General features: G+C 34.4%; 1 protein-coding gene across 1 annotated transcript in view; it reads right to left on the reverse strand.

Annotated features, from left to right (window-relative positions):
* Positions 1-13970, reverse strand: part of LOC145670413 (phospholipid-transporting ATPase ABCA3-like) — a 541163-nt gene that overhangs the window by 380854 nt on the left and 146339 nt on the right. The window contains exons 11-12 of the mRNA XM_081739072.1: positions 11352-11423; positions 4078-4216 (exon numbers count right to left, since the gene is read on the reverse strand). Of these exons, the coding sequence (XP_081595198.1) occupies positions 4078-4216; positions 11352-11423 (211 nt within the window). The remainder of the gene's footprint in view (positions 1-4077; positions 4217-11351; positions 11424-13970) is intronic.

A 13970-nucleotide genomic window follows, 5' to 3' on the forward strand; every position in this document is an offset into this window, starting at 1 on the left:
TTTGAGTTTTCTCTATTTAACATAAGCTGCATGTCATTGTGAGTAAACAAAGTTGAGTTACTAATCTTTGAAGGTCATTTAAATAGTCCTGTATATCAATTAAGTTTCTTTGCGCTTTATCCAGGTTTTGTAAATTTGTTCTCCTGTGAAATCGAATTTGTCATTTGTGTTTTTACGTACTAGTGTGAAATAATGATTTTACTTAATCTGTCCATGTCACTTGATATTTAATAAACATATTGGTTTACTTGACCTTTACAATTCTAGGGAAGATGTTTCTTGCTGCAAAACACGAAATCTTTCTTTTCCATATCGTAATTGCCTACCATGGTCGCATTGAAATGTAAATGAAAGCAATTTTGTTTTATGCTAAGCCTTTTAAACTATTTCGTGATTTTTAATTGCACGTGTATTTCTCGAGTTACTTAGTTTATTATCAATCCCAGGTAGCATACGATGATATTTCTTTTTTTGTGATTACAGCGCTATCTAGTGGGTAACGAAAAGTACTTTAAGTAAAATTTGAGTATCTTCGATCCCAAAATCGAGTCTGCAACAAAAATAGGGAGTTTCCATTTAAAACTTTCAAGTTGTCCCCTGGGGCCTCACGATGGAACCCATGATGGCACTTGTTGTTTACAGAATTTTATATGCCCCTGACATGTGTACATTCTTACCTAAATATATTTGTCACATTTTTTATTTCAGAAGTATTTCAGGTCGCAAAGTTAGGGGACGTACGTACGGTGATATTTATTTTCTGCGATTACAGCGCCATATATTAGAAAAAGTGCTTTAAGTAAAAGTTGCTTAGTTTTGATCGTAGAATCAGAATCTGCAATAAAATTAGGGGTTTTTATTTGAAATTTTCAAGTTGTTCCCTGGGGACCTAAGATGGGACCCCTGGGGGTACTTCTTGTTCACAGAATTTTATAGACCCTTAACATGTGAACATTCTTACGAAACTAGATTTGTTACAGTTTTGTTATTTCGTAGATATTTGAGCTCGCAAAGTTAGGAGACGTACGTATGATATCATTTTTTGTGATTACAGCGCCATCTATTAGAATAAAGAAAAAGTGCTTTAAGTAAAAGTTGCTTAGTTTTGATCGTAGGATCAGAATCTGCAATAAAAATTTTCGAGTTGGTTTCTATTTGAAATTTTCGAGTTGGCGCCTGGGGCCCTATTATGGGACCCCTGCGGGCACTTGTTTACAGAATTTTATAGGCCCCTTTCATGAGCACATTCTTGACTAACCAGATTTCTCAATTTTTCTGTAATTTCGGAAATATTTGAGGACGCAAAGTTAGGTGAAACACAGAGAGAGAAACTTTCGAACTGAAAGTGGTTTTTGTATCAGAGGTTGATGATCGGCAAAGTGCCTAGAAATTTTGGGGCATTTCTGACATGATGGTCTCTGCAATAGGCACATTTCCGAAGAAATTTGCCTATTATAGAGATTCACATGTTTGAAATTCCGTAAAAATTCGTTTTTCCCATCACCGCCCTCTGATACATACCTGCTTCCTCGTTTCTATGGTTTCACTTCTCTAATAAATGTCACTGAAATTTTTATCTCGTTTTCACTTAACATATTAAACGGATAATACGATCTCTTACCATCTCTCATGAGCTGTATGCATTATTAACAAAAATGAAAAAATCTCCTTGAAGTGGATTCGAACTGACGTCCTTTGCATTTGTAATTCAGCACCTTCACCACTACACCAAGATCACTGCTTGACAGACGCTTAGTTATCGGCGTATTTGTATTTTATGTTCCCACTTCGTCAATTTTTACTCTTTTTTCTCCGTTTAGCAGCTGTTTCTGGCTTTCTATTCGATGTCGTCCTTTATTTACACTATGCACTATTCGTATTCAGAAGCTGTTCCCGTCTGCAATGTCTTACTCAGATTAGACTTTTCTCCTTACCCTTACTACATATTTGATTGATTGAATTCTCATATTCTTCATGATTAGGGCGCAAGAATGCCAGACTCAAAAAACAGATTTACTTTTACTTTCCTGACAGACCGTACACTGGCGAATATTTGCTGTTTTTCTTGAGGCGTGGTCGATATTATCCCAGATGGATTTGAACCAGTAAAGATAATTCCATAAATCTCCATCTTTCCTTGATTATTTACCACTAACCGCAGAAAATCGGACTTCAGTTAGAAATTTTAAATTCAAATGAAATTCGTGAGTTTTAAAAATATCATCCTGTATTATGTTACCATATTTTCAGTACTATCGTTCTTATGTTTGCAATTTCATTTGCTTGAACATTTACGTAGTCGCACAGGCATAAATAAGCCTACCGCAATATTTTTCTTGGTAGCATCTAATAAAAGTCTGGGAAGCCTTCACCGTTTTGTAAATAAGATGTTTTCCAGTGTGAAGACAATTCAGACTCAAAGAGAAAAATTTCCTAGTCCTCAGCAGCCTCGGACGGTGATTCAAAGGATATGTCCCTTACTCGTCGTAGCTTCAGGAGATAGTGTACTTAAGAATTACCCATTTCCTCAATTCAATAGTGTTGGCAATTTCGGGGTTTTGTCGCTCAATTTAGCGATTTGATAATATATTTTCGAGACAAGATTTGTTTCTTCTATCATTGTTAAATTAGGGATTTAGCGACTTTTAAAATGTCTTACAGCGAATAAATTAGCATTATTTCCATTACAATTAAGGTTTCTAGCGACTTTTTGCAGTATGTTTAGTCACATTATTGCTAATGTTGTTGGCAATACTGCAACTCGACCTGTGGCCTCGCGCAGCGTTGTCGCTAGCGCTCTCGCCTTCGGTCCCGAGTTCGATTCCCGGTGGGAGCACTCGGTCGAAAAAGTGCAAAAAGCTTTCTCATTCCAGCCATCCTGAATGAGATTTCCATTTACACCAGGCAAATGCCGGGGTGGTACCTAACTTATAGGTCCCAGGCCGCTTTCTTCCTTCCCCACTCCTTCCTTCTCTTTCCCCTGATAGTGTGATCGCCGAGGGACGTATCCCTCATGAGTGACGGGCTAACGTGGCCATAGATGTCAAAAGCCCAGAAATCTAAATCCTAAATTCTGCAATGCAGCCTGCGAAGTAGGTAGTTATAGAAATAGCCCTTTGCCCATGACGGTAAGGACGTAAGGAAATCTCCGTAACCCAAGGCAGTCTCGGGGATTAAAAATTTTCTTTGTGAATATATTCATTTGCAATTAATTTTCTAGAAACTCAAAAACACATTGCGATTTCTTAAATTACAAATAATAAAGAATTAATATACTGAAAATTAAAAGCCTTTAAAATTTCCGTTTCATCTATTTTTCTAGGTTATTAAATTACATGTTCAAATAGAAAGCATAACTATTTCAATATTTGTTATTTATTTGTAAAGTAGTCCTCAACATTCAGTTTAAAATATTATGTCTTTATACCTAGGTAATATGATGTAAGATTTTTATGTCTAGGTAATATGATGTAAGATTCATACCTAAGTAATAAGATCTAAGATGTTTATATCTAGGTAATATGATGTAATAAGATCCAAGATGTTTATATCTAGGTAACATAAGACACATACCTAGGTAATATGATGTAACATTTTTATATCTAGATAATATGATGTAAGATTCATACCTAAGTAATAAGATCTAAGATGTTTATATCTAGATAATATGATGTAAGATTCATACCAAAGTAATAAGATCTAAGATGTTTATATCTAGGTAACATAAGACTCATACCTAGGTTATATGACGTAACATTTTTATATCTAGGTAATATGATGTAGGATTCGAGGTAGTAGGTCTCTCGTAGCTAAGCGGTTGACGCACGCGCCTTTGGCGCACGAGACCCGGGTTCGAGTCCCGGAGGGAGGTCACGTGGTTAGGATCCCACATTAAGCTGAAGGTCCACGTCTCATATAGCCTCACTGCTGAAAGGGACGCGAAATTGAATATTAAATCAAATCAAATCGAGGTAGTACCACAATATTAAACTCATTTCAGCAAAGCACGTAAGAAAATATAAGCCTTCTAGAATTAAAATACTTTGTTACACATCACTTCATATAACAGTTACTTACCATAGAGTTCCTTTAAAAAGCTTTGTGCTCCATAACAGTGTAAATTGCCGTGAGCCAGAATAGCAATTCTGTCGCCTAAAGTTTCAGCCTCCTCCATATTATGGGTTGTTACTACGATCGTCTTACGAGATCTTGCTTCCTGTAAGAAAATCAGTATTAACAACAAACGCAATATTTTATTTTACTTCCCTATTGTATAAATAAGTACGGTGACTCTCGGCTGGGAAAACATTCAATAATACCTAGGTATAATAATAACAATCATAATAATAAGTTTAGATTTGCATTGGGCATGAAAAAGTATGATGGTAAGAGTAGATTTGAATGAAAAATAATATTGTACGTGGTACCAAATTTCACATAAGTAAATCCCCACGCTAAGCGGGTTTGCATATCCAGGCTCCTAACTATGAAAATATTTACGATCACTCCAACCCCAATCATTTCACAGATTCAACCTGTTGTATATAAGTTATTAGGACATAAAATTGAATGTAATTTATACGAAAAACCCTTTTATGCATTGCAAGACCTGTAACGTCCAAATATTCACCACAAACTTATAGTTGTATCGACATAAACAAAACAAAAAAGTGTGGAGCAGGAAACCACTTTACACAAAAGTCAAAAGAGGTTATTGAAGGCATACGAACTGGTCGAGCGGTTTGGGTGACTAGTCTGTCAATCAGAAGTTTACGTGTTCAAACCCTGTAGAAAATATTCGTTTTGTTTCTTTTTCTTAAAAGTGTGTTCCTATTTTCATCAGAGGACTGAGAACATTTCTTTGAATAAATCTTTGGAAACTACTTTTCTCTCAAATTCGATTAGAAGCGAACATTATATGAATTGCAAATCTAACATCCACAGCTGAGAACAAAATATTAAGTATGTTCAATATGTCATTATTATCCTTTGATTTGTAGTGAAAAACTAATTATAAGCATTGACAATTTCAGAAGATTCTCCCCCGGTAATGGTCAAGATATGAATGAGAAAAAACTGATAAAACATTATTAGTCCATTTGAGCATGATCGAAGATAACTTATGGCCACGAAGGGGAAATTTATGTCGACAGGATCTCAAATTCTCCGACAGGTCATGCCCTGAAATCTTCACTGTTTGAAAGGTATCCCTAACAAATAGAATATTATATTTATTTCTCCTTCTACGTTTTGAAATGGAAAAATCATAATTTTAAATAGAATTATAATACGATAAGCATAAAGATTTATACAACTAATGAAGTAAATATCCTTGTGTAAGTTATCGATTTCTATTCGGATTAAAACTCGAATATTCGTTTGCATCACATTTTAAACTAAATCCTCTCTATATATAGTTCCTACTGGAAAGCATGTTTAACTCCAATTACTTAATCAATATTTTTAATAATATATTTTTATTGTAATACTCTTACTATTCAATGTTGTATGCACTTAATTTCCCAAAGCAAAACCTCACAAATGTATAATTGACTAGTAAATATTATCAAATAAATGATCATTTAGTTTACGTAAACATTGCATCGCCTGATTTGAAACTTCGTATTTTAAATAATAATAATAATAATAATAATAATAATAATAATAATAATAATAATAATAATAATAATAATAATAATAATAATAGTAGTAGTAGTAGTAAAATCATAGCCATATCTTTATCAGAATTTCAGGCTTAGTCAATAAATGAATTCAACATAGTCTCTATTCGAAGCTCTATTTAATCGAATCAGATAGAAATACGAAGAGGAACTTCGAGAACAGGTAAAAGAAAAATGTTACTTTGGTGGGTTTGAAAGTAACTTTTAAGAGGGTTTTTTTTTTTTTTTTACAATTACAGACAAATGCCTTGGACACTATTTTCTTTTCTTTAAGTTAATTGATTCACCGAACGTATCTGACATATGAGTAACTTGTCTCTATTTTCTACTCGGTTATACACGTTTTACAATCTTTTCCATTAACCTTGAACGACAAGAACACGAACACAAAAACATCCACGTAGGTATGACAGTTAAAATTCCTGACTTCCCCCACGGGGAATCGAACCCGGAACCACATACACCTGATGCACACGTGCTAGCCACTAGACCAGCGGGAAGAACAAATAAAATGTATTTTGTAGTGTCTGAAGTTTATAGCTATTTCACCCTGTTGTAGTATGTCTATTGATTTTTTAATGTTTACCGTATTCGTTACTTTGAGGAATGATATATATTATTGATATAGGTTTTATTACATATTCGGCCATAAATATTATATAAATTATCAGAATTATTCATGATCTTCCATGGAAATTCACTGGTGCATGCGCAGTAGAAACAGAAGAACACAATTTTCTGATGTTGGTCAGAACGCAAATTTCTAACAGGCTCTCTGAATTCCTTGGTGGAAAGCAGTAGTTCCCAACCTAGGGACCTGCAGCTTCCTCCTGAGTAAGCATGAAGAGCGAGTAAGGTGGCGAAAGCTACTGGCATAAAAGAATTGTGCAATAAGTAAATAAAGCACTACTTATTATGACTTTCAAATTCAGCTTGACAATTTTATAATTGCCGTTTTACAAAAACATCATATTGCACTAGGAGGGTATGCAAAAGTTTTGCTGGAAATAAATATAAATTCCTGGGATGATTATTATTATTATTATTATTATTATTATTATTATTATTATTATTATTATTATTATTATTATTATTATTATTATTATTATTATTATTGGTCTCCTACTTCTTGGCCAAGATGTGAAATATTCACTACCTTCTTCATACCGCTAAATCAATTTCTTCACTGTTTTCTCGTCACAGCTCATACCCCTAGCTATCTGAATGGCAATTTGTCTAATTGTTGCTCGACCTATGATTTTCCCTCGCATAGTAACAGATAGTTTTCTACAGCTTTTAGAGCGAGGTATTTTGACAACCTGTAGAAATTTGCATTGTGATTCGTATTAGCAATGACAGTAAAGTGGATATTTCTGTTCCTACTGTGCATCATCAGTATCATTATATCAGAAGTATTCCGCCATTACCAGCGGGTCACTTACCGCAGCTGAGAAGCTGCCATGCTCCACGATCTTCTGTTAACCTCTCCATCTTCACATACGATTTTTCTGTTTTGACATCGCCAATAGCCTAATTCTGTTTCTATATAGTCTAATTCGTCCTCTCCCTCTCTTCCCTGCCACCATACCCCTCAAAATACTATTTCCTCCATCCTAAAGGCTCTTTTCGCCATTTCTATCCTTGCTTTTATTTCACGTTCGCATGTCAAATCATCACTAGTAATAGTACTCAGATATCGAAAACTAATCACTTGTTGTTTTTTCCCGCTCCTACTTCTATATTTCACACCGATCGCTTCGTTTCAATCACCATGGATTTTGTCTTTCTAACATTTATTTTCATCCCATATTCTTCACAAGCCTTTCTCAAGTTTTCTACATCTTATTAATTTTCTTTTTAGATTCTACAACAACAACCATATCAACCCCAAACCGTATACACCTCACCATTCTATCTTCTACGGAAATTCCATCTTCATTATGTAGACTCGTTTTCGTTATCTCTTCTAAATAGTTATTAAATAAAATATAATCGGCGGAATATAGCCCTATAATCTCTGTTGAACTCATCTTCCAATTACACTGTCTGTCTGTCTACTGCGCATGCACCAGTGAATTTCCATGGAAGATCATGAATAATTCTGATAATTTATATAATATTTATGGCCGAATATGTAATAAAACCTATATCAATAATATATATCATTCCTCAAAGTAACGAATACGGTAAACATTAAAAAATCAATAAACATACTACAACAGGGTGAAATAGCTATAAACTTCAGACACTACAAAATACATTTTATTTGCTCTTCCCGCTGGTCTAGTGGCTAGCACGTGTGCATCAGGTGTATGTGGTCCCGGGTTCGATTCCCCGTGGGGGAGGTTAGGAATTTTAACTGTCATACCTATGTAGATGTTTTTGTGTTCGTGTTCTTGTCGTTCAAGGTTAATGGAAAAGATTGTAAAACGTGTATAACCGAGTAGAATATAAAGACAAGTTACTCATATGTCAGATACGTTCGGTGAATCAGTTAACTTAAAGAAAAGAAAAAAGTGTCCAAGGCATTTGTCTGTAATTTGCAAAAAAAAAAAAAAAAAAACTAACTCTTAAAAGTTACATCCAAACCCACCAAAGTAACATTTTTCTTTTATCTGTTCTCGAAGTTCCTCTTCGTATTTCTATCTGATTCGATTAAATAGAGCTTCGAATAGAGACTATGTTGAATTCATTTATTGACTAAGCCTGAAATTCTGATAAAGATATGGCTATGATTTTATTACTACTACTACTACTACTACTACTACTACTACTACTACTACTATTATTATTATTATTATTATTATTATTATTATTATTATTATTACTATTATTATTATTATTATTATTATTATTATTATTATTATTATTATTATTATTATTATTATTATTTAAAATACGAAGTTTCAAATCAGGCGATGCAATGTTTACGTAAACTAAATGATAATTTATTTGATAATATTTACTAGTCAATTATACATTTGTGAGGTTTTGCTTTGGGAAATTAAGTGCATACAACATTGAATAGTAAGAGTATTACAATAAAAATATATTATTAAAAATATTGATTAAATAATTGGAGTTAAACATGCTTTCCAGTAGGAACTATATATATAGAGGATTTACTTTAAAGTGTGATGCAAACGAATATTCGAGTTTTAATCCGAATAGAAATCGATAACTTACACAAGGATATTTACTTCATTAGTTGTATAAATCTTTATGCTTATCGTATTATAATTCTATTTAAAATTATGATTTTTCCATTTCAAAACGTAGAAGGAGAAATAAATATAATATTCTATTTGTTAAGGAAACCTTTCAAACAATGATAATTTCAGGTCATGACCCGTCGGAGAATTTGAGACCCTGTCGACATAAATTTCCCCTTCGTGGCCATAAGTTATTTTCGATCATGCTCAAAGTAGACTAATAATGTTTTATCAGTTTTTTCTCATTCATATCTTGACCATTACCGGGGGAGAATCTTCTGAAATCGTCAATGCTTATAATTACTTTTTAATTACAAATCAAATGATAATAATGACATATTGAACATACTTAATATTTTGTTCTCAGCTGTGGATTTTAGATTAGCAATTCATATAATGTTCGCTTCTAATCGAATTTGAGAGAAAAGTAATTTCCAAAGATTTATTCAAAGAAATGTTCTCAGTCCTCTGATGAAAATAGGAACACACTTTTAAGAAAAAAACAAAACGAATATTTTCTACAGGGTTTGAACACATAAACTTCTGATTGACAGACTAGTCACCCAAACCGCTCGACCAGTTCGTGTCTTCAGTGACCTCTTTTGACTTTTGTGTTGTAAAGTGGTTTCCTGCTCCACACTTTTTTGTTTTGTTTATGTCGATACAACTATAAGTTTGTGGTGAATATTTGGACGTTACAGGTCTTGCAATGCATAAAAGGGTTTTTCGTATAAATTACATTCAATTTTATGTCCTAATAACTTTTATACAACAGGTTGAATCTGTGAAATGATTGGGGTTGGAGTGATCGTAAATATTTTCATAGTTAGGAGCCTGGATATGCAAACCCGCTCAGCGTGGGGATTTACTTCTGTGAAATTTGGTACATATGAAGATTTATTTTTTATTACGAGGGAAGATTAAAAACTAAGGTTACAAGGCGGATATTTGTGAAGTTTCGTCTGTTATAGAGAAATGAGGAGTATGCGAGTAATTGTAATACATGGAGTTGCCAACTGTGAAGAGTTACAGCTACCCGTCATCTATGGCGCTATAGTATTCGCGCCCAGTCGTGAAGCTTGACCTAGATATATCGATGTCACCACCCAATAGAACGCGAGGGTGTGTTCCAGTCTTCAACCCCCACCCATCAAATTTGGTCAGTGTCGTCTCTCGCGCTACACGGAAAACATCTCCCGAGAGTACAGTGTTGTCGGTTTGGCGCCAAGTTCCGTTTTATTAATTGTCTTTTGTTGCGTTATATTTTTGTCGTTACTATTCGTATTATTGTTACCGTTTTAGAATAATTGTTATACAGTGGTTGTTGTTGCACAGTGTTATTATTGGTAATTTTTAAATGCTTTTTTCAATACTCATTTATTTTCACTTCAAAGTTTGGCAACATTGTTGGTTTGACGTTTCCCCAATTGCGCGCTTGGGAAGCGACTCCGCGAATTGTACCGGTTTTCCGATGCATCGGAGCTCAAACAAAATATTGCTGTGATTGGTTTAGAGCCCAAGCTTTACGACTGGGCGCGAGTACTATAGTCATGGGTAAACAGAAATGGCGACTCGTTTGGAAACCTGGTCTCGCGAAGAAGTACGCTCAGTTATTCAATTTCTATGGTCGAAACATGTAACTGCGGCTGAAATTCACTGACAGCTGGTAGAGGTTTACGGAAAGACTATAATGTCTCGTCAGTATGTGGCAAAGTGGTGTCGAAAGTTTACGACTAGTAGAGAAAACACCCACATACGGCGTTGAAAACCACCACACTGTTGAAACAGTTTTGCTGGGACAACACCGACCACCCTCTTTACAGCCCGGACCTCGCTTCAAGCGACTTTCACCTGTTTCCACACTTGCAGGAGAGCCTCAGAGGCCGTCGTTTCGCTTCAAAGGAGCAGGTAAAACGCTTTGTGGCAACGTGGCTGAACACGCAAGGACAGAATTTTTAGCAGGAGGGTATCTTCAAACTCATTCCACGATGCTATAAGTTCCTCAACCTATATGGCGACTGTATCGAAAAATAACCTAATGTACACGGTGTATGTATTATCTGTTGGTTATATTGGTTGTATGAAATATTATATGCACGTTTCACTGCAGACTTTGGAGCCTTACTTTCTGATCACTCCTGACAGTTACAAGATGTGTAACCGTTGCAAGAAATACGTCTTTGCACAGTTATTCGTCATATGGTTGCTGAATATTGTTAAGGGTTGAAATAGAATTTCACAATACATCTACCGATGTCAAGTAAGACGCAATATGTATACTGTTAAGTTTGAAATACGTATGTTGTAATTGCAAGTAACTGATTAGTAAAATGTTGCTTTATATTTGTGCTTAAATACAGTTCTATATAAGGTCAATGCAAACTTGGAAATGAAAAATCTATAGTTTTCAATAAGCTTTTATATACTAAACAGAAAAGTTAATAAAATGTTATGTTACCAGTAACATATCCCAGATATGTCCTCTAAACTCAGCATCGATACCTGTAGTCGGCTCATCAAGGATAATTACCTGTTTAAAAGAAGAAAAAAATGGCAATTAAGTATTCACTATCCTTTGCAAATTGATTAAGCAAGGTTATAAAAATATACTAAGGAACTTACCTTGTATATTTCCATATTGTTTGTCTATTTTACTTTGAGAAGTTGATACAATACACAACAAAATATAAGGTGTTGAATTATCTAATTACTAGCACTGAGACTTTTCATTGGTTTTTATTGTTTGATATAAGCGAAGATTTACGCAATATATTTGGCATTTATACCAAACAACAAATAACGTTCTATGTTTTCTGCAATCGGTCACAATAATAGCTTTGTAAACTTGTGAATTGTCTGACAACAGTACATGATTAACAATTAGTCTATGTTATCTTCCGTTCTTAAGTGCTAAGACATAAGACTAGCAGATAAGGAAAACAGATGACAGGACCGCGGTCTTTATGAAACTGTTGTCCGACAATACGTAGATTTACAAAATTATTATTGTAATCGATTATAAAAAACATAGAACGTTACTCGTTACTTGGTATAAATGCCAAATATACTGCGTAAATCTTTGCTTATACCAAATAATAAAAAAACAATACAAATACTCACAGTTAATAACAAGGTATTTCTGATATGCTCGGAAGGCGATATCCTTGGTGCTGACTTTACACACAAGTAACACGCTAAAGAAATAGTAATTTTGTGTGGTTTCAACCCTTCACTTCTTGCTGTGTATCATGTTAGTCTTGTGGTACGTACATTATATTTGTGACTAATGAAAGATATATATGTTCGTAATGGGGAAAATATACCACTCACTATTTATATACAAGAGCTATTTCGAACCTCTTATTTACTTTTTCTATTGTTGTCTAATGATAATTTCATCAATCAAAAGTTTTATTTTATAAATATGTTTCAAGTTCTATGCATTCTTTAAGAAAATAGATAAATGTTGGTCTAAAGTAGTTCCTTTTGGTAAACTTTGTCGAAAGACATTCCTATTGAACATTAAGATTCTTAGCTATATTTCAAACATGACAATTCCTATAAAATGCTGTAAATAACTTATTATCGTTTTAAAGTGTAATTTTATGTCTTATTGAGAGCTACACGTCACAATACCTTAAAAGGCCCCATGACGGCGAAATTAAAATATCGCTAATTTCACAGTAATTATGTGATAGCTTCAACTAGATAAAAGATAATTCAAAAGTGGAACAAGAGCGCGCTAGACATTTTTTTTATGAGATACCGTTATCACGACTCACTTATCTGCTTTCGATTTCCAGCCATTTAGAAAATCGGCATTTATTTTCGCGTTTATAAATGGCTGCAAACGGGACGCTACTAGGTGACTCGTGATAACGGTACGTCATGCAAAATAATATTGTCTAGCACGGTCTTGTTCTACATTTCGATTATCTTTGATCTATTTGAAGATATCACATAATTACTGTAAAATTAGCGGTATTTTAATTTCGCAGTGATTAGGTCTCTTAAGTTTGATTATAAGAATTTCACCACTCTTCGCATATCTATTAGCTTAGACTTTTAGCTTTCAAATGACGTTCAGATTGACCGGCTGCGGATCATATATCTTGAGATTTGTAACACTAACGCTATCTTGTGTAAAAAAAAAAAAAAGGTTCAATACTTTTTTTTACGAATTTAGTATATGTTTTCAGTAATATTCTTTATGTTTACACATTTTACGAAGAGAATCAAATTCTAGATTGCATGCTCAGTTCTTCATCTATTAATTTCGATATTAAAAAACATTGCCCTTAATATTAATCATTTATTAATTTGACGTATCCGACATCATTTAGGAAAGTTATGGGGAGCACTGTTAACCTTATGACGCCAACCTGGGGTCCTTGCGGACCCCAGGCTTCATTATCTTCATATATTTTCTCTGTTTGTTTCATATTCTTATCCACGACTCAGAACATCTCTTTTTAAGATGTTTTCAATTCATTCATAACAATTTACTTGTTGTACGCTTTTGTATTTAGAAATTATATGAATATTTAAGAACCAAAACGTATTTAGCACACCTGGGGTCCGCTATTAGTACTCAAATATGTAGAAAATGATGTAGTAGCTAAGAAGGAACTCTGTCATGAGGGGCGTATTAGATGATATGGTGGGAAGAAAGAGAGGGAGGTAGCTAATAAGGACCTGTATCATGAGGAGCGTGCTAGAGAATATGCTGGGAGGAAAGAGAGGGAAGTAGCTAAGAAGAAACTGTATCATGAGGGGCGTGCTAGAGAATATAGTAGGAGGAAAGAGAGAGGGGTTGCTAAGAAGAAACTGTATCATGAGGGGCGTGCTAGAGATATGGTGGGAGGAAAGAGAGGGTGGTAGCTAAGAAGGAACTGTATCATGAGGGACGTGCTAGGCGGTTTGGTTGCGGGAAAGAAACGGAGAGGACGAAGGAAAATCAATTGATGGACGATGTCAAAACAGAAAAATTGTACGTGAAGACGAAGCAGTGAGCGGAAGACCGTGGAGCATGGAAGCTTCTCAAATGTGACCTGCCAATAATGGCAGAATACCTATG

This window comes from Thermobia domestica, chromosome 14, assembly GCF_964235325.1.
Source record: "Thermobia domestica chromosome 14, izTheDome1.hap1.1, whole genome shotgun sequence".
In the NCBI taxonomy this organism is placed as follows: domain Eukaryota; kingdom Metazoa; phylum Arthropoda; class Insecta; order Zygentoma; family Lepismatidae; genus Thermobia; species Thermobia domestica.